The sequence below is a fragment of the Anolis sagrei genome, chromosome 4 (assembly GCF_037176765.1).
Source record: "Anolis sagrei isolate rAnoSag1 chromosome 4, rAnoSag1.mat, whole genome shotgun sequence".
NCBI classification, from domain to species: Eukaryota; Metazoa; Chordata; class Lepidosauria; order Squamata; family Dactyloidae; genus Anolis; species Anolis sagrei.
This window is the reverse complement of record NC_090024.1, coordinates 132,293,102-132,320,119: the sequence shown is the minus strand read 5'-3', so window position 1 is coordinate 132,320,119 and position 27,018 is coordinate 132,293,102. Positions and strand designations below refer to the sequence as shown.

Here is a 27,018-nt window from a genome sequence, read left to right as displayed (position 1 = left end):
CTTCCTAATGCTGCGACCCCTTAATACACTTCCTGATGTAGTGCTGACCCCCAATGATAAAATTATTTTCGTTGCTACTTCATAACTGCAACTTTGCTACTGTTATGAATCGTAATGTAAATATCTGATATGCAAGATGTATTTTCATTCACTGGACCAAATTTGGATACGCCCCAATTTGAATACTGGTGGGGTTGGGAGGGGATTGATTTTGTCATTTGGGAATTGTAGTTGCTGGGATTTATAGTTAACCTGCAATCAAAGAGCGTTCTGAATTCCACCAAAGATGGAATTGAACCAAACTGGGCACACAGAACTCCCATGAGCAACAGAAAATACTGGAAGGGTTTGGTGGGCACTGACCTTGAGTTTGGGAGTTGTAGTTCACCTGAATCCAGAGAGCACTGTGGACTCAAACAATGATGAATCTGGACCAATTTGTCAGGAATACTCAATATGCCCAACAGACCTCACTACCTCTGAGGATGCTTGCCATAGATGCAGGTGAAACGTCAGGAGAGAATGCCTCTAGAACATGGCAATATAGCCCGAAAAAACCTACAGCAGCCCAGAATGAATTAGGTTCTCAAACTGTGCTCCTCAGCAGACTGAAAGCCAAAACCAAGGTTACAACATCTGTTATAGAACTCCAATATGCTGATGATAAAATCATCTGTGCGCAATCAGAAGAAGACCTACAAGCCACTCTAAACACCTTCACAGAAGCATACGAGAAGCTCGGCCTGTCATTGAACATAGAGAAAACCAAAGTGCTCTTCCAGCAGTCACCAGCCAATCCCTCTCCAATGCCACAAATACTGCTTAATGGTGTAATATTAGAAAATGTTGACCATTCTGTTACCTTGGCAGCCACCTCTCCACAAAAGTCAACATTGACACTGAAATACAACACTGCCTGAGCGCTGTGAGTGCAGCATTTTTCTGAATGAAGCAGAGAGTGTTTGAGGACCGGGACATCCGTAGGGATACCAAGGTGCTTGTTTATAAAGCTATTGTCCTCCTAACCCTGCTCTACGCCTGCGAGACGTGGACTGTCTACAGACATCACATGTAACTCCTGGAACGATTCCATCAGCGCTGCCTCCGGAAAATCCTGCAAATCTCTTGGGAAGACAAGTAGATAAATGTCAGCGTGCTGGAAGAAGCAAAGACCACCAGCAATGAAGCGATGGTCCTCCGCCATCAACTCTGCTGGACCGGCCACGTCGTCTGGATGCCTGACCACTGTCTCCCAAAGCAGTTGCTCTACTCTGAACTCAAGAACGGAAAACAAAATGTTGGTGGGCAGGAAAAGAGATTTAAAGATGGGCTCAAAGCCAAATTTAAAAACCCTGGCATAGACACTGAGAACTGGGAAGCCCTGGCCTTTGAGCGCTCCAGTTGGAGGTCAGCTGTGACCAGCAGTGCTGTAGAATTTGAAGAGACACGAATGGAGGGCTAAAGAGGGAAAGGTGCCAAGAGAAAGGTGTGTCAAGCCAACCCCGACTGTGACTGCCTTCCACTTGGAAACCAATGTCCTCCACAGTCACCAAGCAAAGTATTACCCAAAGTACTCCATCTTTGCCTCTAATGTCCTTCTCTCCAATGAGCTCTAGTAGGGACGCCCCATGACAAAGGGAGGCAGGACTGGTAGCCCAGCATCTGGAGAGCCACGTAAAATGGGTTTGACACATGTGTCACGGGATCAAGCAGTGCTCCAAGGAAGAGGCCCAAAAGGCTTGCTCCTGGCGCCGCAGAGGGGAGGGGGCGGGGAGAGGAGGAGGAGGGAGGGGGCGTGGCCGCGGCGCTCCAATCAAAGGGAAGGAGGGCGGGGCTGAGCAGCGGGCGCTTTATCGGGCGCTGGGGCCGCGGTGCTCTCCCTCTCTCTTTCTCTCTCTCTCCTCCGGCAGACAAGACAGAGGCGGGTGAGGATGGCGGCTCCAAAGGCGGCGGCCTCGCTCTTGCGCAAAGTGCTGATCAGCGACAGCCTGGACCCTTGCTGCAAGCAGATCCTGCAAGCGGCCGGCATCTGCGCCTTGGAGAAGGCCGGCCTCAGCAAGGAGCAGCTGCTGGCCGAGATCAAGGTGAGCGAGTCCCTTCCCCTCTTGGCACACAGAGCCTTCCCTTCCCAGTGCACGAGATTGGGAGCTTTCTGCCTCTCCTTGGGCTGCATCTCGAGCTCCCACCCAGAGCCCGCCTCTTGCATGTGCTGCTTGTGATTTCAGCGCCAAGCAAAGGAATTTTTCATCTAAAGTTCCTTCTAGAGCGGTGTTCCTCAACCTTCCTAATGCTGCGACTCCTTAATACAGTTCCTCATGTTGTGGTGACCCCCAACCCTAAAATTATTTTCGTTGCCACTTCATAACTGGAATTTTGCTACTGTTATGAATCGTCAGGTAAATATCTGATAGGCACGATGTATTTGCATTCTCTGGACCTTGGGAGTTGTAGTTGCGGGGATTTATAGTTCACCTACAACAGTGTTTCTCAACCTTCCTAATGCCGCGACCCCTTAATACAGTTCCTCATGTTGTGGTGACCCCCAACCATAACATTCTTTTGCAACTTCATAACTGTAATTTTGCTCCTGTTATGAAACATAATTTGGGAGTTGTAGTTGTTGGGATTTATGGTTCACCTACAATCAAAGAGTATTCTGAACTCCACCAACAATGGAATTGAACCAAACTTGGCACACAGAATGCCCACGACCAACAGAAAACACTGGAAGGGTTAGGTGAGGATTGGCCTTGAGTTTGGGAGTTGTAGTTCACCTATCTCCAGAAAGCACTGTGGACTCAAACAATGATGGATCTGGACTAAACTTGGCACGAATACTCAATATGCCCAAATGTGGACACAGTTGGAGTTTGGGGGAAATAGACCTTGACATTTGGGAGTTGTAGTTGCTGGGATTTATGGTTCACTTACAATCAAAAAGGAATTCTGAACTCCACCAACAATGGAATTGAACCAAACTTGGCACACAGAATGCCCACAACGAACAGAAAACACTGGAAGGGTTTGGTGGGCATTGACCTTGAGTTTGGGAGTTGTAGTTCACCTACAGAGAGCACCATGGACTCAAACAATTATGGATCTGGGCCAAACTTGGCAAAAATACTCAGTATGCTAAATGTGAACACTGGTGGAGTGTGGGGAAAATAGGCCTTGACATTTGGGAGATGTAGTTGCTGGGATCTATAGTTCACCTACAATCAAAAAGCATTCTGAACCTCACCAATGATAGAATTGGGCCAAACTTCCCACACAGAACCCCCATGACCAACAGAAAATACTGTGTTTTCTGATGGTCTTTGGTGACCCCTCTGACACCTCCTGGCGACCCCTCCAGGGGTCCCGACCCCCAGGTTGAGAAACACTGACCTACAATCAAAGAATATTCTGAACTCCACCAAAGATGGAATTGACCCAAACTTGGCACACAGAACGCCCATGACCAGCAAAAAATAATGAAAGGGTTAGGTGAGCATTGGCCTTGAGTTCAGGAGTTGTAGTTCACCTATCTCCAGAAAGCACTGTGTACTCAAACAATGATGGATCTGGACTAAACTTGGCACGAATACTCAATATGCCCAAATGTGGACAATGTTGGAGTTTGGGGGAAATAGACCTTGACATTTGGGAGTTGTAGTTGCTGGGATTTATAGTTCACCTACAATCAGAGAGCATTCTGAACCCCACCAATGATAGAATTGGGCCAAACTTCCCACACAGAACTCTCATGACCAGCAGAAAATACTGTGTATCCTGATGGTCCTTTGCAACCCCTCCGACACCCCATTGCGACCCCTCCAGGGGTCACGACCCCTGATAAACGCTGTTCTAGATTTTTTTGCAACTCTAAAATTATAATAAAGAACAACACTCAAACACAGGGGAACTCCAAACAAGAAACAATCAGGAACAGCGAATCACCTCTCAACAAAGGATTCCCCCAGGCCGTAGCAAGACACACCTCAAAACTGCCAGGCCATCAAATGCTAATCAAGGTGGCCAATGGAAACATTCATACCTAGCTCCAACAGACAAGAGTTCTTTCTCCCACCCTGGACTTTCCACAGATACATAAACCCCATTTTCTTTCTTTTATTTTTTAAAATAAAATTGTTTATTTTTGTTATGGTACATAACAGAAAAGCAAATTGTGGCAGATATAATCAGGTAACAATATTGCCTATATATCTTAGTCAATCAACCAGTTAATTTTGACACTGAGTACAAATTATTATCAGTTACTTAACTTAATACATATAGACTTGCTATTTCTGCGTGTTATCCACTACTTTCAGTCAAAGTTTTCTAATTTTTGGCTGATGAGATAGGATTGTTGTTGTTTTTGTTGTGTGCTTTGAAGTCATTTCAGACTTGGGTTGACCCTGAGCAAGGGCCGGGGAAATTACCTTGGAGGGCCGCATCTGGCCCCTGGGCTTTAGTTTGGGGACCCCTGATGTAGAGAGTGTGATGTTGGCAGTCCTCCGCAGAGCAAGCTCTGCTCTGTTCACATTCTGTTGGTAACTTTGTGTTCTTGTTCAGATGAACTGAAAAGATACTGTAATCTTAGACATTGTTGCAGACAGTAGAATTTTTACCTCTGGATGAAATGCTCCCATTTTGGTTTCCCCTATAGCTACACTCCCGAATGGAGCTCTTATCTTTTGAATTTGGAAATCTGCCCTGTTAGTCCCCATTTGCTTTTGCAGCTCACCGAACTGTGTGCTTTGCTCTTTTGAATTCTGTGGGAACATTTGCCATAGGTCCAGTCCTTCATCAACATATGATCATATTGTGATTCTAGGCGAAATGAAGTGTGACAAAGAGAATATGCTGAGAACTAGCAACGTTGTCTCTCACACAGACATTTTTGGACCCCACTGCTGTTAGGGTGCTTTGCAGTCACCTTTAGTATTGGAAACCCTTCAACTGAGGAATTAGAAAGGTGTAAAGCAGTGGTTCTCAACCTTCCTAATACCCCGACCCCTTAATACAGTTCCTCATGTTGTAGTGACCCCCAACCATAACCCTAACATTATGAATCGCCATGTAAATAATGATCTGCAGGATGTATTTTCATTCACTGGAGCAAATTTGGCACAAATACCCGGTATGCCCAAATCTGAATACTGATGGGGTTGGCGGGGGGATTGCTTTTGCCATTTGGGAGTTGTAGTTGCTGGGATTTATAGTTAACCTGTAAACAAAGAGCATTCTGAACTCCACCAACAATGGAATTGAACCAAAGTTGGCACACAGAACTCCCATGACCAACAGAAAATACTGGAAGGGTTTGGTGGGCATTGACCTCGAGTTTGGGAGTTGTAGTTCGCCTATATCCAGAGAGCACTCTAGACTCCAACAATGATGGATCTGGACCAAACTTGGCAAGGATACTCAATATGTCCAAATGTGAATACTGGTGGAGTTTGGGGAAAATAGACCTTGACATTTGGGAGTTGTAGTTGCTGGGAGTTACAGTTCACCCACAATTAAAGAGCATTCTGAACCCCACCAACGATAGAATTGCACCTAATTTCCCACACAGAGATCCCCATGACCAACTGTTTTCTGATGGTCTTTGGTGACCCTTCTGCAACCTCCCCATGACCCTCCGAGGGGTCCCGACCCCCAGCTTGAGAAACACTGGCTTAAAGGGTCTTACGAACATCCCAAATTAAATTATTATTGTTGGTACACACACAGGCAAAAGCTGCATGCCTTAAGAGAGCTGAAACTTATTGTACAGCCCAACACAAAGCAAGTTGTGTTGGCCATTGGCAAAAAAGCCAATGGGATTTTGGCCTGCATCAATAGGAGTCTAGTGTCTAGATCCAGGGAAGTCATGCTACCCCTCTATTCTGCTTTGGTTAGACCACACCTGGAATATTGTGTCCAATTCTGGGTACCACAATTGAAGGGGGATGTTGACAAGCTGGAATGTGTCCAGAAGAGGGCGACTAAAATGATCAAGGGTCTGGAGATCAAGCCCTATGAGGAGCGGCTTAAGGAGCTGGGCATGTTTAGCCTGAAGAAGAGAAGGCTGAGAGGAGACATGATAGCCATGTATAAATATGTGAGAGGAAGTCATAGGGAGGAGGGAGCTGCCCTGGAGACTAGGACGTGGAACAATGGCTTCAAACTACAAGAAAGGAGATTCCATCTGAACATGAGGAAGAACTTCCTGACTGTGAAAGCTGTTCAGCAGTGGAACTCTCTGCCCCGGAGCTTCTTTGGAAGCTTTTAAACAGAGGCTGGATGGCCATCTGTTGGGGGATGCTTTCAATGCAATTTTCCTGCTTCTTGGCAGGGGGTAGGACTGGATGGCCCATGAGGTCTCTTCCAACTCTATGATTCTATGACTCTATAAAAGTTGATGGTTTTTCCCTGACATTAAGTCCAGTCATGTCCGACTCGGGGGGTTGGTGCTCATCTCCATTTCTAAGCCCCAAATAGACTACTGCAATGCACTCTACATGGGTTTGCCTCTGAAGACTGGATGGCCCATGAGGTTTCTTCCAACTCTATGATTCTATGACTATAAAAGTTGAAGGTTTTCCCCTGACATTAAGTCCAGTCGTGTCCGACTCGAGGGGTTGGTGCTAATCTCCATTTCTAAGCCCCAAATAGACTACTGCAATGCACTCTACGTGGGGTTGCCTCTGAAGACTGGATGGCCCATGAGGTCTCTTCCAACTCTATGATTCTATGACTTTATAAGTTAAACTCTGTATTCAGTAGGAAAATAAAATATTTTCCCCAAATCCCAAAATGTTATTCCCTCCAGCTGAACATTTTAGTGAAGTCTTTCCTAGGGGTACAAAAAAGAAGAGGTTTCACAGTTATTTTGTTTGCAAGGTTGGGGGTCGGGTAGATGTTTCTGAAGAATACTTTTTTCTCAAAACTAAAAAAGTTGGTTAAGAGTGAATGCGGTACCTAATTTAAATCAAAACGTGTATAAACATGTATAATTGAACTAAATCTAAGAACATATTTATGCAGATATCAAACATACTAAAGCTCAGATGTTAACAATTGGAGTGCTTTCATTTTTTCCATGTAAAGAATCAAATAATGGAAAAGGATTGTTTCCAAAAATATATGACCCTCTGTGGACCCTTCCACAGCCATATAACCCAGAGTATCAAAACAGAATAATCCACAGTATCTGCTTTGAACTGGAATATCTGAGTCCACACTGCCATATATCCCAGTTCAAATCAGATAATGTGGGATTTTATTCCACTATGTGGAAGGGGCCTGAGTGAATTCCGAAATAAATTGTATTGATCATTAACATTTAAACCACATACTCAGTGAATTCTATGTCACTGGATTGGATCCAGATTTGCTATTCTGTTAAAGGAAAGACTCCTTCCTTTCACAGCTGGCATCAGGATCCAATGGAAGTGAAACAAATACTTAATTGTTGGCAGCTCTTTTCTTTAGAGGACTATTGAGAACGTTCCAAGGTCCCAACATGTGACAGGAGAGTTGCTTGTGTGCTGAAAAGGGGGGAGACTGTGCTAAAGAAGTACAGCGTGCCCTTCTTCCCCACTTATTTGGGGGTTGGGGTGAGGCTTAGTTGGGAGCTTGTGGAATCGCATAGGAACTTGCCTCTGCTTGTCTAGTCTTAATTGGTAAAATTATTCGTCCTCCAAATGTGCTAGCATTTGCTCCTTTCTGTCCCCCAGGCAAGGCACAGACTGATATCACGTCTGTGAAATCTCTTGTGTGTTTCCTCTAGCTTGGAAATTGAAATTGAAGATGTGGAATTTTATTTCAAGACTGCAAACCAGACTGAACTCATACAGAGGGGATATTCTAAAATGTTGATGTCTCTAGATCAAAATAGGGGCTCTGAGATGAGCCTTGAAGGTAAACAACATAGACTATGGATTACAGCACTTTTGGTGAGATGTCAGTGGCAGCTTCAGGCAATGTGCACTGTGACGGTTTCATAAGTACCTGGAATTAATGATTTAGATATCTCAATCGCCATGTAATGATTTGCTGTCCATTCTGTTTTAGCCTGAGTATGAGAACCTAGAGCTGTGGTTTGACATGTAGCCCTTATCTTTAAGTGAGGAAGACACAGCTACTTTGTGTTTCATCTGTTGACACTGTTGGGAGCCCCTCTCCACTGCCTTCAACTGCCATTCTGCTGGACATTGAGTGGTAGGAGGCAGCCAGTAAGACACTGCTACATCGTGTCTTGTGTATTATTATTATTATTATTATTATTATTATTATTATCTTTATTTGTACCCCGCTAGCATCTCCCGAAGGACTCGATGCGGCTTAAAAAGGCCAAGGCCTCAAAACACAACATAACAATACAAAACCTAAAGCAAATTAAAAACAGTTAAAGCAATATTAAACAACAAGCAATAAACAATACATCAAGACACTATAAAACTGGGCCGGGCCAGAGTAATGGGTACAGGATTAAAAGTGCTGATGTGACAGGTGATATGTAAAGATTATAGGGTAAGTGCAGTGTGCAGTGTGCAGCAATCTTAATAAAGTGCTTCTGGGACTTGTTATTGGAGTTTCCTATTCTGGAAAGGCACATCAGAACAGCCAGGTCTTCAAGTTCTTTCTAAAGACTGCCAATGTAGGAGCCTGTCTAAGATCTTTTGGGAGGGTGTTCCAGAGTTGGATGGCCACCACAAAAAAGGCCCTGTCTCGTGTCCCCACCAACCGTGCCTGCGACGCAGGCGGAATCACGAGCAGGGCCTCTCTGGATGAACGAAGTGAGTGTGTGGGTTCATAAACGGAGATGCGGTCATGCAGGTAGGATGGTACCAAACCGTTTAGGGCTTTGTAGGTAAGCACCTGCACCTTAAATTGGGCTCGGAAAATAACGGCAGCCAGTGGAGCTCCTTGAACAGGAGGGTTGACCTCTCTCTGTAAGGAGCACCAGTTAACATTCTGGCTACTGTCCGTTGGACCAGTTGGAATTTCCGAGCCATTTTCAAGGGCAGCCCCACGTAGAGCGCATTACAGTAGTCCAATCTAGAGGTGACCAAGGCATGGACCACCCTGGCCAGATCAGCCTTCGTGAGGTACGGTCACAGTTGGCGCACAAGTCTCAATTGTGCAAAAGCCCTCCCGGACACCGCCGACGCCTGAGCCTCAAGCGTAAGTGATGAATCCAAGAGGACTCCCAAACTGCGGACCTGTGGCTTCAGGGGGAGTGTAACCCCGTCCAGCACAGGTTGCCACCCTATACCCCGATGAAATATTACATGAAATGATCCAAGGAAGCCCTCAAGGGCAAAACAGGCAGATGATAAAATGGCATATGTTACAAAGGCTATGAAGGCGAATGAAGAATGCAACAGATAAGAGACACCAGTCATCATAGTATCTATACCATTGGATTAGAACCCTTTTCTCTGAAGATCATGTGTTGGTCACTGCACTGATCCCAGCACATAAAACAAATTCATTCACAGACTTCTTCCAAATAAACCAAAACCAACAAACGTCCCATGGCTGTTGTTGAGTGGTGATGCAGACATGACTAATATCCAGAAGCCCCTAACTATGGATTGGCCCATAAGCAGTAGTAAAAGATTCAGTTGTTCTAATCTGCCACCAAGACTCTACCTTTGGATGACAATCATATTTGGCCATGAGTGACTGCCTATGATGATCAGTACTACAAATTACAGTTGTTTAGAAGAAAAGGAAGACTTAGCTTTGTGGTGTGGGTTCATTTCTTCCACTGATCATATTACCAAATCTGGATTCCATTGCACCCTTGAACGCTGTTTTCAAACTGTACTGATAGAAGAGCTGCGAAAGGGTTTGTCTTTCATCCTGCTTTGTATCTTGAGAATCATGGGAACCAGACTAAATGTGTATTACTAGGCAGCTGCAGTATTTAGAGGTGACACTGGTGGAAGATCTCTCCAAGACAGTGGTAGTGGCACCATAACTAGCACATGTGTGCACTGCACAGAGGGAGGTGCAGTAAGCATTCTTTTGAATGTATTTTACCATGAAACCCTTGTAAAACAAACCAAAATGAAACAAGAGATAGTGCCAGAAGATGAAAGTCTCAGGTTGGATGGCACTCGATGAACTACTAAAATACAGCAGAGGTCAGCTATGAGTTGCGCTATAGCTAATGACTCAAGCTAAAAGATGTTCAGCTGTTGTCATGCTCAGATGTGATAGTCAAGCCCAAAGCTGAACAATACATATGATAGGAAAATGGAATGTGAGAAGCATGAATTAGAGGAAAAGAAGTGCTGCAATAATTGGGGAGAGTGAGTTAAAGTGGAGGAGAATTGGACCTTTTGAATTGGATAATTACATAGTGGAAATGAAAATTTAATAACCCAGAAAATGAAAATCTAAGAAGAAATGTAGTGAAATTAGTAGTGAAGAGAGTTGTAGCAAAAGCAGTCAGGAAATTATGTAAAATTCAGAAGAAATAATATCAAGAAGACTTAAGGACAGACCAGAAGAAAAAGCAAAAGTGGACAGAAACATTGAGTGCAACTAATCAGTGACTTGTGTGCAGGGACAAAAAACTACTATAATAATGCAAATGAATTCCACAATCCAAATGTTTAATGAAAATATGGGGAGTTGAATTTTTTTGGCCCCAAGTGTCTGACGCACTCACAGGCCAGTTGTGTCCTCAAAGAAGTGTCAAAAGGTGAGAGAATGATGCAGGAGGTGAAGACAGAGATGTTAGAGGTGCATAGGAGGAAAGTGCACTGGACATTTCAACAAAGTATGCAGATCTGAAAAGTTGTTGCAGAAAAAGAAAGTAATGTATTACCCCCGCTTTGCAAATCAAACTGTGTAATTGAATTGGAACCAGAGACCTAGCTGCCAAAATTGAATTTGTATTCTATGACCCCTCAGGAAATGACTGTCTCGAGGGAGTTTATTGACTAGAACTTGGCGAGGAAATTTCTATACCCTTCTACATCAACTGTGGTAGTGCCAGTGTTTATATGAGAGAGAGAAAATATGCATCTTTGAGACTGGCCAGTAACTACTGTAGATTAAATGCTATTTGTGCCTCAAACAAATACTGTAGGGAAGATTTCCATCAAGGTAGATCTGAGAGAGGCTTATTTTTGAGTAAGAATCTGCCAGTCTTGAGTCGAGGCTGGATCTACACTTCCATATAATGCAGTTTCTGAATTCAGATTATCTGAACTAGATTATATGAGTCTACACTGCCATATAATACAATTCAAAGCGGACAATCTGGATTCAGAAACTGCATAATACAGCAGTATTGATGGGGCCTAAGAATGTCTTTAAAACTGCTCTGTTGGGTCATCTGAATATTGTTTCGTACCTTTTGGACTCATGGGAGTGTCTGATTGTATTTGATTACTGAGCTTCTGCATAAGTTTTTATATAAGGAAATCTTGGTGTATGTAAATGATATGTTAATGACTGAAAATTGCAAATCTCATGTTCATCTGATGTGGATCGTGTTAAGGAAATAGTCAACTATTAGCTCATTTTAAAATTGTCTAAATGTAAATTGAATTACTGTATTTCCTCGAATCTAAGGTGGACCTTTTCCTGTTTCCTGAAAAGGCTTCAAAAACATGGTGTACTTAGATAAGATAGCGTCTTAGAATTGTTGGATTTTTTCAAATTGTCTTACCGCCGAGAGAGAGAGAGAGAGGAGGAGGAGCGGGGACCTCCACTCACTTCAGGTCTGATTGCTTACTTCCTTTTTATTTTTTAGGACTATGATGGGCTGATTGTACGCTCAGCAACCAAAGTGACTGCAGACGTTATAAATGCTGCTGCGAAACTGCAGGTCATTGGGAGAGCCGGCACTGGTGTTGACAATGTGGACGTTGATGCTGCTACAAGGAAGGGGATCCTGGTCATGAAGTAAGGTGCCAGAGAGTTTCTCAAGTGCAGTGGTCCCCAACATTTGAGCCTCCAGGTGTTTTGGACTTTAACTCCCAGAAATCATAGCCAGCTTACCAGCTTTTAGGAACTGTGAGAGCTGAAGTCAAAAACACCTGGAGGCCCAAAGGTTGGGAGCCACTGTTCAAGTGGGTAGATGTGACTCAGAATCTTTCGAGTACAAAAACCAGAAGGTTTTTTGTTTTGTTTTTATAATTCCTGCCTATAAGAGTGAGTGATGGAACCAACCCAATGTGTAAGATGTTAGACTCCTCTGTGCTGGGAATTATTTATTATTTATTTTATTTAAGGCATTTATATTCCGCCCTTCTCACCCCAAAGGGGACTCAGGGCGGAGCACAGCATATATACGGCAAACATTCAATGTCGGGACGAGAATTCATTATATACATACATAAACATTAAAAACATTTATCTCAATATTAAAATACCCTGTTTAAAACTGTCTTGGTCATCTGCATCAAATCTAATTGTCCTGGTAAAGTTTCCTATCGCTGCTTTATTGCACTGTCCTGAAAGCTTGGTCCTACAGCCAAGTTTTTTCCATCCTTCTGAAGGACAGGAGGGAGGGGGCCAATCTGATCTCACCAGGAAGGGAGTTCCATAGCCAGGGGGCAATCACCGAGAAGACCCTCTCTTTTGTCCCCACCAGTTGCGCCTATGACAATGGCGGGACAGAGAGCAGGACCTCCCCAGAGGATCTTAATCTCTGCAGTACTTCATAGGGGGAGATACGTTCAAACAGGTAAATTGGACCAGGACCGTTTAGGGCTTTATAGGCCAAAGCCCTCAACGGCCCTGGCCCAATTTACCTGTGTGAACGCATCTCCCCCTATGAACCATTGCAGAAATTAAGATCCTCCAGGGAGGCCCTGCTCTCTGTCCCGCCATTGTCAATGACCAGGCAATGCAAATAGGAGGGAAGCCACTATAGCAGAGCTGTGGGCAAAAGTTGCTGTGTATTAAATTAAAATAACGGGTTGGGACAGAAGGGATCCTTTTGCTTTAGAAGAGAAAAATATGTATTTTGCCTGCACAGAATTTCCAGAGATGTTTCCATAGTGCTTTGTTAGTTGGTGTTTTCCCCACTTTCCCCAGTATAGCTATCTCTATTTCTGATTAGGCACCAAAGCAAAAACTTCTGTAAAAAGGCATGCCAGTATATGTTTGATCCTCCAGTAGAGTAAACTCTCAAATCAGGGAGAGGAGGAGGAGGATTAGGACATCTTTCTATATAGTCTCGCCTAGTTGCTGACACTTACCTTCACCTGTTAGATTCCACATACCAACCTAGTTTTAATGCTTTTAGTCTAATTTTTAAGAGTTTGAGCTTATTATCTTATACATGTGTGTGTGGTATTATGTTCATTTAACTTTACTGTTTTATAATCTTTATTTAGGTTTGTTTACTCACTATTTGAATTGTTACTGCTTTTGGCATTGAATGTTTGCCACTATGTTATTTCTGCTAGAAACCGCTCTGAGTCCCCTTGGGGAGATAAGGCGGGTTATAAATAAATTATTATTATTATTATTATTATTATTATTATTATTATTATTATTATGCTCCTATGATCCTATAAAACCACAGATGCCCTCAATACCAAATACTTTTAGTCACAATATCTGTCAGTAATGATGGAGTAAGTCTTTATAAAATAAGTCTGATGTTCATATTGTGAATGCTTTCCCCTAACCATGCTTATTTGGCCACATTGTGGGCCCAGAAGGTATGGCTTTCTACTTGGAAACCACAGCTCCCAGAAGCTTTTGAAATACTATTTCAACTACTTTCTCTAACATATTTTGGCTTTCCTCCTCAGCACACCCACTGGCAACAGCCTCAGTGCGGCAGAGCTGACCTGCGGAATGATCATGAGCCTGGCCCGGTAAGTGGCATGGCTTCTTAATTACAAGTTGGGTGTTGTGTGGTTTCTAACAGCATTTTCTCCTGACATTTTGCCTGCATCTGTGACTGGCATCGTCAGTTGGTCTGGCGTACTTCACAGTGTCCTCAACTCTTTTTGGACACAGAACTTCAGTTCATATTAACATGACTCCCAAAGCCAAAGTTACTGTATGGGGTACCAGAAAGATTTTAAAGAAAATCCTTAATCATTATAGACAACATGCCATCTAGATGCAGTAATATAACAAATTCCTTTGGAGGAGGGAGGTTCATCAGGTCATGCTAAAATGGAAAATATTATTTCAGACAAATCCCACAGGCAGCAGCTTCAATGAAGGAGGGGAAATGGGATCGCAAAAAGGTAAGAAGCTGGTGCCTTCTCCTTCTCTTCTACTTTGTGGTGATGCTGGCTGGAGGGACACATGCACACATGAGGGTTTGTTCACATTGGTTATACATTTTTCTTAGTTCATGGGAATGGAGCTTCAAGGGAAGACCCTGGGTGTTCTAGGCCTGGGCAGAATTGGCCGAGAAGTGGCTCTCCGGATGCAGTCCTTTGGCATGAAGGTAAGATGCAGTCCATGAAGATAAAGTGACAATCACTAGAAGAAAGAGGTCTAATGTATTGTCGAAGGCTTTCATGGCTGGAATCACTGGGTTATTGTAGGTTTTTGGGGGTATATGGCCATGTTCCAGAAGCATTCTCTCCTGATATTTTTGCCTGCATCTGTGGCAAGCATCCTCAGAGCATTCTCTCCTGATGTTTCGCCTGCATTTATGGCAAACATCCTCACAACCTCTGAGGATGCTTGCCATAGATGCAGGCGAAACGTCAGGAGAGAATGCTTCTAGAACATGGCCATGTAGCCTAAAAAACCTACAACCCAGAAACAGGTCTGCTGCCTTGGCTGCTGGCTTATTGTATGTGGGGATGGGTGGGATATGAACTATCTCATCTGTTTCAAAGCACTCTCTCTTTCTCTCCTCCTTCTCTTCACTTCCCATATCATTAGACTATTGGCTATGACCCCATCATCACTCCTGCAGAATCTGCTGCCTTTGGTGTGGAACAACTGCCCTTGGAACAGATATGGCCGCTATGTGATTTCATCACAGTCCACACCCCACTCTTGCCTTCCACTACAGGTAAGGGATGGGCCTGTAAGAGGGTATCTCCTCCTAGGATGCTGGACTCCAGATATGGACATCGCCCTCCCTGTTAGCAAGTAGAAAGGGCATATGGGCCAGAGCTGATCCAACATCAGATCTGTGTGAGGTATTTGGGAATGGGAGTAAAACAGCACATGTTCGCTGAGAGACCAGGGCATCCTGCTTGGAGCCCCCGGTGGCGCAGTAGGTTAAAACCCCTGTGCTGGCAGGACTGAAGACCGACAGGTCGCAGATTCGAATCCGGGGAGAGGCGGATGAGCTCCCTCTATCAGCTCCAGCTCCTCATGCAGGGACATGAGAGAAGCCTCCCACAAGGATGGCAAAACATCAAACATTGGGACATTCCCTGGGCAATGTCCTTGGAGACGGCCAATTCTCTCACACCAGAAACGACTTGCAGTTTCTCAAGTCGCTCCTGACCTGACCAAAAATGGTTTGAGTAGGTCCCAAGATCACAGGGAAGATTGGCTCTGAACTTGAAAGGTTCAGATAGGAGAGGTTTGGCTTTGCATTTCTGATTAAGTCCCCTTCCACACAGCTGTATAAAATCCACATTGAACTGGATTATAAGGCAGTGTGTGTTGCACAGAAGTGGATTTTAGCCAAGTCCCATTCAAAAGACACACAGACAAGAGGAAAAAAGGAACAGAAAAACTTTACTCTTATCAGTAGAAGCATAAACTTGCAGTGTTGCATACAAAAGCAAACAGTGCAATAAACTTACATAGTCCTTGTAAGTAACACAGAATAAGGCTTTTTCATCTTCATTCAAATGAGAGAGCAAAACATAAAACCTGAGTAAATAGCTATTCCACAATAGCAAAGAACATCGCTGTTAGAGAATAGCAGCATTACAGCATATTGCTTCTCTTCCTCAGAGTAGTGTATTGCTTCTCCAAACTGTATTCTAAAATCCATACAGTTACACCACACTGAGTGTGGCCCAAACATGCTGGCTGACCTCCATTACCAGCTGCACATAATAATTAACATCATAAGGTTTTTCTTTAACACACACTTGATCCTGCTACGACTTACTGTAACAGTGTGACTCAGATAACTTAGTTCAAAATGGATATTATGGATTATGTGCCTTGATATTCTGGGTTATATGGCTGTGTGGAAGGGCCCCAAAAGTCTGCACCAAGATAAGGTGAAGAGAATGAGAATCTTGAAAACTAAAAAGATTTTTACTTGGCATAATCCTGTTGTTACTTTTGAAGAGAAGCAAAGAGTTGGGGCTGTTCATCTCCATTTTAGCTTCAGAAACATCCCTAGGTTTTGTATTGTGCTTTTCAAGCCCCATGTACACTGCCATATAATAATAATAATAATAATAATAATAATAATAATAATAATAATATTAATAATACTTTATTTGTACCCCGCTACCATCTCCCCAAGGGACTCGGTGCGGCTTACATGAGGCCGAGCCCAAATACAACAATACAAACAGTAATAACAACAATACAAGCAATTAAAATAAAAACATGGACAATAAAATAATGCAACATTAACAATAAAACCACACGATTAAAACTGTGGGAAGGCCAAATGTAAAATTAAAATTGGAAGTTATGCTGGAACATGGGTGAAAAAGTTAAACTGCATTGTATGGCAGTGTAGATGGGGCCGAAGTTATTTCTGACTTTTGGTGAACCTCCCAAAAGGTTCTCTTGAAGGAATTTGTTCAGAGGGGGTCTGCCATTGCCTTCCTCTGAGGCTGAAAGTGTGGCCTAGGTCACCCAGAGGCTTTTGATGGGCGAGTGGAGATTTGAACCCTGATCTCTGGAGTCATAGTCAAACACTCGAACCAATACACCATGCTGGAATAGATGTTTGAGAAGAAAAAAGAAAATTTGAATTATTAGCATGACAATGACTCTTGGAAGGAGTGCTTTGTGATAAGATAGGTGAATTCCACCAGGAAGTCCTAAGGCTGCAATGGACCTGAAAGGAGCTTGCTTCTTTCATTGCTCTTTCCTTTTCAGGGCTTCTGAATGACTCCACTTTTGCCAAGTGCCGCCCTGGGGTCCAGGTGATCAACTGTGCCCGAGGGGGCATTGTGGATGAGGGAGCCCTTCTGCGAGCCCTCCAGTCTGGCCAATGTGGAGGAGCAGCGTTAGATGTTTTCACAGAGGTAAGCCTTTGGGATACTTAGTAGGCTTGGTTGATTTTTTAAAAATGGCTCAAAACTCGTTTCAGATGTAGGAGGTGCCTGTGGCTTGATTCTAAAGTCAATTCAGATTTTCACAGAAAAAAAATTCAAAACTTTTCAAAACTTCAGAGACTTCCGAATCCTTTTGTTAATGGTTTGAAAGTGTTATTTCCTGTTTCATTGGGTGGTCTTTACTTTTACTCCAGAAGCGGGGAAAAGCAAGCGGAGGAAATTCCTTCTTTCTCTGGTTTAAAACTGGCTTGAGCTGAGGCCAGGTAATTCCTTCCTTCTCTGGTTTAAAACTGGCTTCTCTGGCTTTAAAATTGGCTTCTCTGGCTTGAGCCGAGGCCAGGAAATTCCTTCCTTCTCTGGTTTAAAACTGGCTTCTCTGGCCTTAAAACTGGCTTCTCTGGCTTGAGCTGAAGCCAGGAAATTCCTTCCTTCTCTGGTTTTAAAACTGGCTTCTCTGGATTGAGTCAAGGCCAGGAAATTCTTTCCTTCTCTGGTTTAAAAGCTGGCTTCTCTGGTTTGAACTGAGGCCAGGGACCAGAAGCGTGGAAAAGCTGAATAATTTCTGACTCACTACCTGAGTTGTAAAAAAATTGCGGAAAAAGCTTTGGAAGGGCAAAGGGACTTCCGTTTTTTAAAAAAAGCTTTGATATTGCTTCAAAAAGGTAATTTTAACGAAATTATTATGAGCAACGAGTTATCCGAGCAACTCTATCCATGCCTAATACTTAGTGTTTTCCATGGAGTTCTTCAATGTGAGGGTGGTAGTGGAGTTTGGGAGCTGTGGTGCTTGAAGCTCACATGTAAACCCAGCTTTTACTTTTGCTTGACTGGCCATAATTTTTAAAAATCTAATAAGGCAATTAATTGTATTATTGAACCCATTGTCACCTACATCCTTTTCCTTTGTGAGCTTTCATGAGCTAGGTATGTATGTGCTATGAGCAGAGCAGACAGAGACTTGTCATGCACAGACTCCAGATGGTGGAAAACACGGAGAGTAGTAAGTCTGCTATCTTTGGATAGTAAGGGATGAAGATTCTGGAAGTGCCACCATGGTCAGTCTTTGCTCTTTCAGGCAGTATGCAGTCCCACTAATAAACTTCCTGAGCTCTGGACCTGGAAACTATTTACCTACAGAATCTCTGCCTTGAGTCCAGCCTGAGCTGTTGACCTGGGCCTGGAGAATGCAAGGTTGCAGCTTGGGGGTTGTGAGAGCTTTCTGATCAGCCTGGTTGTTTCATTCCCAATAGGAGCCACCCAAGGACAAGGCCTTGGTGAACCATCCCAATGTAATCAGCTGCCCTCACCTGGGTGCCAATACCCGAGAAGCTCAGAGCCGTTGCGGCAAGGAGATTGCCATGCAGTTTGTGGACTTAGCCCAGGGCAAGGCACTTGTTGGCACTGTGAGTTCTACCCTTACACTGCTCAATGTTTCTCAATTTGTCCAGCATATTTCAATTTGCAAACATAAGAGTAATCTTTTGCTTCAAACCATTTTTTATTTTGTTTCTAAAACTTGAGCTTTGTATCATTTTCTAAACTGGAAAAGAGTTGAGGCCTTGAAAAACTCTGTGCTCTTTACATTTGCAAAAGTTTTCCAGTAGTTAGAAAACGAAATACAAGAGAGGTGGCTTGCCGAGCAATGTTGCTGAATTACAACGTGTCCGTTTTGCCGGCAAAGACACAGAGCCATATTAAAAGGCATTATACTCTGTTGCAGAACCCATGGTTTAACTGCCAGCACTGTTGTTTGCCAAATTACTTTAACATGGAATTTATTTATTTATCGTGTCAGGAGCAAACCAAACAGTTGTATTGCATCTTTTTAACAAACAAACAAACAAAACACAAAGTTTGCAGGCTTGGTAGTTGATTAAATGTCCTTTGACCAGTAGCTGGCCACTTTGAGTGCCTCTGGTGTTACTATAAGAAGGTCCTCCATTGTGCATGCAGCAGGGCTTAGGTTGCATTGCAGCAGATAGTATGTAGTTTGCTCTTCTCCAGAAGCGACCAGAAACATGAAATTGATCATAATATATGTTAACATATATTATCTATTTATTTACCACATTTATACCCCACCCTCCTCACCCCGAAGGGGACTCTGAGCGGCTTACTAGTAGGCAACAATTTGATGCCACAAAAGCATAAGTCGGGCAAAAGTATGATAGCTGGGACTCAGTGCTGGTAGCGCTATGCTGATTGTGTAACACAGCTCTGAATTAGAGAAGGGAACATGTGTGCGAGAGACCGCACGCAGTGAGGGACGCAGCTACTACAGAGTCAACAAGGTAGTTTGATAGAATTGGGACTGGGGGGGGGGGGGGACACAGCCAAGCATACTAAGGTAGGCTATCCAGAAATCCTATGCAAGGTAGTTTGGTAGGAAGGGAAGGGGAAACAGCCAAGCATACTGATGTAGGCTATCCGGATATCATATGCAATCACGTGCAAAAACGTTGCATTGGAAGGAAGGCTAGAAAGGAGGGGAGAAATACAAGCAGTGGTGAAAAATGAATCAAATCCAGTCACTCTTACATTACTTCACTGTTATCCTGTCCCACCTGCATTATATTACTTCACTGTTATCCTGTCCCACCTGCATTACATTACTTCACTGGTATCCTGCTGCAGCTGCGTCACTCATTCGGTGCACTGTCTTGCACACGTGTTCCCTTCTCTTAATTCAAAGCCGCGTAGCACAACCAGCATAGCGCTACCATCACTGGGTCCCAGCTATCATACTTTTGCCATAAGTAGAAATAAAATAAACATATACATTAAAAACCAAAAAGTTAAAAACATCTCAACATTAAAACCAATTATTAAAACCACACAGTCCAAAATCATAATCATAGGTCATTCCAGTTGTAATTGCACCATTCCATATTTGCTTATTGCATGGAAAAATTACTGCCCAAAAGCTTGGTCTTACAGCCACATTTTAAATTTATTTCTGACTAGTTGAGTGGTTAAACTGGAAGATCAGATGAGCTCTGAAATTAACTTTTCCACTCAAAGACTGATCTTGCGGTGGGTCACCAGTAGCGTCAAAAAAAAAAAGTCTTGGTTGAAGCTTGGTGGGAAAAGCTCACCCTTGTATCTGCCTCGGCCTTTCGATCCTAATCCTGCAAACTGAATAACTGGAGCAAATTGGATTTCTCTGTTATGAGCTAGTCATCCTACAATCACTCTTATGCTCCTGTTCTTCCTTCCTTCAGGTGAATGGGCAAGCTCTCACCAGTGCATATGCACCCCAGACAAAGCCCTGGATTGCACTGGCTAGAGCTCTGGGAACTCTGTTGCGTGCACTGACCCAACAAGCGAATGGCAACGTGCAGGTTGTCACCCATGGTGAGATGAGAGATATAGGAGTAGTGCCACACTTCAGTCCTGGCTTTTTAAATATATACATTTTTTCACTTCTCTGCCTCTGTTCTCTCATCTCTCCTTACTTGACCAATGTGTGTATTTTCAATATAATTTCTTTTCTGAGATCTTGCTATCTATATCTTTCAAGCTGCCTGCTGTAATACTAAAATGGTTAAAATGTATAATTATATATGAAAATCAAGAATCTCAGGGAGCTGGATTCTGCACCCAGTATTTAATTGTGTTCATGTGCAGGAACACAGAATATACTTAGCTGATCCCTCGTTGTCTGAGTAGGATTGTCTTCCAAGATCAGTGTACTGTTAGTGGGTACTTAGGTGACTGTGGAGCCCTATTCTTGATCGGCATCTTCTCCCGCAGTGAGGGCATTGGTTTCCAAGTGGAAGGTGGTCCCGATCGGGGTTGGCTTGACATGCCTTCCTCTTGGCACATTTCTCTCTTTCGCCTTCCATTCGTGCCTCTTCAAATTCTACAGCACTGCTGGTCACGGCTGACCTCCAGCTGGAGCGCTCAAGGGCCAGGGCTTCCCAGTTCTCAGTGTCTATGCCAGAGTTTTAAAGGTTGGCTTTGAGCCCATCTTTAAATCTCTTTTCTTGCCCACCAATATTCTGTTTTCCATTCTTGAGTTTGGAGTAGAGCAACTATTTTGGGAGACAGTGGTCGGGCATTTGGACAACGTGGCCGGTCCAGCGGAGTTGATGGTGGACGACCATTGCTTCAATGCTGGTGGTCTTTGCTTCTTCCAGCACGCTGACATTTGTCCGCTTGTCTTCCCAAGAGATTTGCAGGATTTTTTCAGAGGCAATGCTGATGGAATCGTTCCAGGACTTGCATGTGACATCTGTAGTTAGTCCACGTCTCGCAGGCATATAGCAGGGTTAGGACAATAGCTTTATAAACAAGCACCTTGGTATCCCTATGGATGTCCTGGTCCTCAAACACTCTCTGCTTCATTTGTGAAAATGCTGCACTCGCAGAGCTCAGGCAATGTTGTATTTCAGAATATACATGCAGTCCTGACACAAACTCCTTTTTGCTTCCTTCTCCCTTCTCAGATGTTTTCCTCTGCTTGGAAAAGTATTTCTTGTTTCTTGAAATTTTCCTTGCTAACAAACCCCCCTGACCTATATGCATCCATAACAACATTGTTTTTCTCTCTTTCTGTTTTTCTATGTTTATGTAAAATGCCTTCTCTTTTCATAGTCTTTACAGCAATTGCTCTCTCCTGACTTGCTGTGATGCAAAATAGGGAAGGAATTTAGTGTAAGGTAGCATGTGAGAAGTATGTAGCAGCTGCTACTCCCACAAGGGCAGTTGGTATTTCGTTGGCCCTGCTTCTATCCCCTTAAGAGCAGCCTGACAATTAAGTAGGTGAATCTTCCCCATACAAGTTCAGCTGTATATATTAAATGTGTGTATGCTATACATTTTATTTTGTTCTGTTTACATCCTGTCTTTCACCCACCATGGGTTCCAAAGCAGTATATACTTGTGTGCCTTCAAGTTATTGTCGAAGGCTTTCATGGTCGGAATCACTGGGTTGTTGTAGGTTTTTTCGGAATATATGGCCATAGTCTAGAGGCATTCTCTCCTGACGTTTCACCTGCATCTATGACAAGCATCCTCAGAGGTAGTAAGGTCTGTTGGAACTAGGAAAAAGGGTTTATATATCTGTGGAATGACCAGGGTGAGACAAAGGACGCTTGTCTTCTGGAGCTAGGTGTGAATGTTTCAACTGACCACCTTGATTAGCATATAATGGCCTGACAAGGTAGTCAGTTGAAACATTCACACCTAGCTCCAGCTGACAAGAGTCCTTTGTCCCACCCTGGCCATTCCACAGATATATAAACCCTTTTTCCTAGTTCCAACAGACCTCACTACCTCTGAGGATGCTTGCCATAGATGCAGGCAAAACGTCAGGAGAGAATGCCTCTAGACCATGACCATATAGCCCGAAAAAACCTACAACAACCCTGCCTTCAAGTTTCCCCCCCCCCCAAATAATTTTATTCATTTTTTTGATAACATTATCTTAAAAGTAAATAAAGGGAAAAGATAGAATAGAAATTATTATTATTATTATTATTATTATTATTATTAATAATAATAATAAATTTTAAAAACTGCCCAGATTGCTAGAGATGTAGGGGGGGGGGTAGTTAGAAAGTGAGAAAAATAATAAATAAAAGGTAGAAAAATAGAGAACTTCCAACCTTCTTCACCATGATTTGTATTTTCTTTTCTTGTCTTAATTATTGCTGTCCCCTTTCTTCTTTTCTTTTCTGGGGACAAATTATCTTATTTTCGTCAATTTAATTCTATTATCAATTTTATATTTTCTTTTATCATATCGTCTCTTATTAAAGTCCACTCCGTTGTTGTTTTTTATATCCTTCCATATGTTTATTCAGTAATTGGGTTAATTTGACCATAGATGTTATATCCATTAGTTTAGACATCTATTGTTCTTTTGAAGGGATTTCTTTTGTTCCCCAATAGCAGTCATAATATATTCTGGCTGCTGTCATCATATAATTCAATATCTTGTCTTTGTTTTTATCCAATTCTATGTCTATAATACGTAGTATTCTGGTTTTAACTGTAATGCTATGTCTAGCGTCTTCTGTATTTCTCCTTGGATTTCTTTCCAATATTTTTAGCTAGTGCCTTCAAGTTGTTTTTGACTTAAGGACACTGTAAGGGGATGTCACAGGGTTATTTTGGCAAGATTGGTTCAGAAGGATTTTGCCTTTCCTGCAGTCTCTTACTTCCACAGAAGTGTATGCCTGGCAATAGAAGACTGCATCTAAAGCACAACTCTGGGTCAGCTCTTGGTTTTGTTGTGTCTGCCAAGAGTTAATTGACAATGAGTGGGTACTTCTGATATGCCTGAAGATCAGTTTCCATTCTGCTCCTGAGCATCAGTCAGGTCTTTGGATTGAAGAGTGAGGAAAGGACTGAGAACAGTTGTGAACAACCATATTGGTCATTTGACGATGCCTGCCATGTTTACTAGGTCCGGCCTTGCAGAAGGCAAGCAGTTACCTGAGTCCTGCAGTGGCAGCGGGTCTTCTCAAAGGAACAGCACCGGATGTGAACCTTGTGAACGGGCTCCTTCTGGCACAAGAAGCTGGACTGAAGGTACATCAATTCCACTCCCTGTCTTTCTCTCACACTGATGTCCTTCTCTCTCCACATACCAACCCGGGCCCTTCGATCCTCCGGGGAGGCCCTCCTTTCGCCCCTACTAACCTCACAAGCTCATCTTGTGGGCACAAGAGAGAGAGCCTTCTCCTCTGTGGCTCCCCGACTCTGGAACTCATTTCTTGGAGAGATCAGAAAAGCCCCTTCACTAGAAATGTTCAAAAAGGACCTTAAAACCTGGCTCTTCCGCTGCGCCTTTGGCGAGTAGGTGCACAACATGACACTATTGCTCCCCTCAAAGCTTCTACCACTAGAGTACCCACCCTCCAAATGGGAAGCTTAGTTCCACAACCATATGTTTTTATGAGCTCCCTGCAAATAACTGCTCCTATTTTTTATCTTATTAGAGTTTTTTAAATCATTTTATCCTGTACATGTGGCCCGTCCACTGTTATCGTGATTGTGTTTATTGGAATGTTATTTTGTTACTGTGTTTATACTTTTTTTTCTCTCTATGCAATTTTGATGATGTTGCTTGTTGTTTATGTTCTGGTTTTCGTTTGCTGTAACATGTTGTCCGGGCTTGGCCCCATGTAAGCCGCTCCGAGTCCCCATTGTGGAGATGTTGGCGTGGTATAAAGATTATTATTATTATTATTATTATTATTATTATTATTATTATTTATTGTTATTATTATTATTATTTCTCTGGTTTGCTTTAGAAGAGCTTGCCATGCTGGTTTTTTTTTTTTTTGTTATTTTCTGTCTTTATAGCTACACACACTGAAGCAGGAGTTCATTGTACATTATCTTCTTCAGCATGGATGTGTAGTGGGCAACAAATATGAATTTTAGCCATTGTTCCCTCTGTCCTCACATAGGTCTGTAACAGCTGTAGTGCCTGGTGTTGTGCTTCTTGTTTCTGTAGTAGAAATTGCTCACTTTTCTGCTGGCTGCTGCCAAGATTGTGTCAGGACAGTGAATTTGGAAGTGTACCTCTTTCCTGGTGGAAGGAACCTCACCAATTTCATCTTTTACCCCCCACAGATCACCACCACTCACAATGAGAAGGCATCGGAGACAGAAGGAGGGCTGCTGCAGCTTGCTGCTGAGGGTACCCCACACACACTGGTTGGCTCTGTGCAAGGCAGCGTTCCTGTCCTGCATGAACTCAACGGCTCTGCCTTCAAGCCGTTTGTTCCCCTCACTGGCACACTGCTGTTCTACAGATCCAAGGCCTCCAGTGCCAGCCTTTTATCAACAGTTATCGGTAAGGAAAGGGAGACCTCTAGCCCACAAAAAGAAATACATAGGGATTGCTTTCCCCATGTATTTATTTGATCATGCTGAAATTTCAAATGCCTGCTCAAAGAGCTATGTTTTCACTCTTTTTTTTTTGAAAAGTCAGGAGGGAGGGAGCCTATCTAATATCCCTGAGCAGGGAGTTTCACAGCCGAGGGGCCACCACTGTGAAGGCCCTGTCTCTCGTCCCTGCCTGATGTGCTTGTGAGGCAGGCGGGATCGAGAGCAGGGCCTTCCCAGACGATCTTAAATATCTAGAAGGTTCATAGGAGGAGATGCGTTCAGATGGATAAGCTGGGCCGGAACAATTTAGGGCTTTATAGGCCCTTAATGGTGCCCGCAAGCAAACTGACAGCCAGAGGAACTGGTGCAGCAGAGGCGTTGTATGCTCCCTGTGTGCAGCTCCCGTTAGTAACCTGGCTGCCACACGCTGGACCATTTGAAACAGCTTTAGCTGTGATTAGAGAAATTAGGTATCGCTAAATAGTGGGGGAGGTGTTTTATGCCATCAGAAAGAAAGAAGATCAGAAAATGCTGGGTGACCAAAAGGAAGGAGGAAGTCCTGATGGCTCTTTGTTATAGAGAATAGAGCAACAGCGCCCCCTGGACTTGAGCCCAACTTTCCATGACGCCTCCTTCTGTTCTGTCTGTCTGTGTATTGTCTATACAAAGCGGCATTGAATGTTTGCCATGTATGTGTACAGTGATCCGTCATGAGTCCCCTTCGGTGTGAGAAGGGCAGAATATAAATAAAGGTTGTTGTTGTTGTTGTTACATCTCCACATAATTTATATTATTGAACCAGTTTCAGTCAAGGCAGGACTAGGTAACCATGTAAACCCTAGGCTTTTCATGCTCACATCCTGTGTACTGATTGTTGTTCAATTTGCAGGGCTGCTGGAGAAGGCCAAAGTGGAGCTGCTGTCATACCACCATTCTAGTGCTGTGAATGGACAAGCATGGGATGTCTTGAGCGTGTCTTCTCCTCTACAAAACTTGCAGGAACTGAAGCAGCATGTGACAGATGTTATTCAGGTTACACCTTAATATGTGGAAAACCTGCAAATATCCTTCATGTAAATGTTACACATTCCAATAAAGAGAATTTGCAGAAGCTGCCTGGTCTGTCCTTGAGACACAGTGGCCCTTCCTGAAGAACTTAAACTGGAAATAAAATTTCAGTGTGGAAAATGATACAGGAATACTTCTGCATCAAGTGAACTATGAGAATTCTTGGTATCTCAACACTGATATTTCACTATAATAATTTATTCTGTGCTTTAAAGTATCTCAGTGTATGTGCGTGGGGAGGGGGCATTGTTATGTAGGGCTAGAGATACACTGAATGGCTGGCACTGACCCCAGCTAGATATCTTCCACTGTAGAACAGGGGTCCACAAACTTTTTAAACAGAGAGTCAGGTCACAGTCCCTCAAACTGTTGGCGGGCCGGATTATAATTCGGAAAAAACAAAAACAAGAATGAATTCCTATGCACACTGCAAATATCTTATTTGTAGTGCAAAAAACATTTTAAAACAATACAATAATTGAAATTAAGAACAATTTTGACAAATATAAAGTTATTAGTATTTCAATGGAAATTGTGAGCCTGCTTTTGGCTGATGAGATAGGATTATTGTTATTGTGTGCTTTCAAGTAGTTTCATACTGAGGTTGACCCAGAGCGAGGGCTGGGTAAATGACCTTGGAAGGCCGCATCCGGCCCCCGGGCCTTAGTTTGAGGACCCCTGCTGTAGAATATATGATATTGCAGTGTGGAACTCCCATTGTACCCTACAAGGTCACGTCTGCCATGTATTCCCGCTTCTTCTCGGTAGAGAGACTACAGAGCACATTATTTTCACAGAAAGCAGAGAATCATAGAATCATTGTTGGAAGAGACAACATGGTCCACCCAATCCAACCCTATTCTTCCATACAGGAAAAGCGCAATCAAAACATCCCCAACAGATGTCCATCTAGCCT

At 43.2% G+C, this 27,018-nt stretch overlaps 1 protein-coding gene across 1 annotated transcript; it reads left to right on the top strand.

The window, feature by feature from the left end:
* The first annotated feature begins 1,856 nt into the window (after window positions 1-1,856).
* PHGDH (phosphoglycerate dehydrogenase) lies at window positions 1,857-26,145 on the top strand. The gene is made up of 12 exons (XM_060774318.2): window positions 1,857-2,084; window positions 11,750-11,901; window positions 13,764-13,829; window positions 14,156-14,210; window positions 14,318-14,416; window positions 14,863-14,995; window positions 17,011-17,159; window positions 18,440-18,592; window positions 20,411-20,543; window positions 23,602-23,726; window positions 24,777-24,999; window positions 25,924-26,145. The coding sequence occupies exons 1-12, from the start codon at window positions 1,932-1,934 to the stop codon at window positions 26,076-26,078; spliced, it is 1,596 nt and encodes a 531-aa protein (XP_060630301.2). The 5' UTR covers window positions 1,857-1,931; the 3' UTR covers window positions 26,079-26,145.
* Window positions 26,146-27,018: the final 873 nt, after the last annotated feature.

Excerpts from the sequence above, each read along its gene's own strand:
- PHGDH (XM_060774318.2), top strand. The coding sequence starts at position 1,932 with ATGGCGGCTCCAAAGGCGGCGGCCTCGCTCTTGCGCAAAGTGCTGATC. Across the intron at positions 14,417-14,862 it reads TGCAGTCCTTTGGCATGAAG|ACTATTGGCTATGACCCCAT; the intron begins GTAAGATGCAGT and ends CCATATCATTAG. Across the intron at positions 23,727-24,776 it reads CACAAGAAGCTGGACTGAAG|ATCACCACCACTCACAATGA; the intron begins GTACATCAATTC and ends TACCCCCCACAG.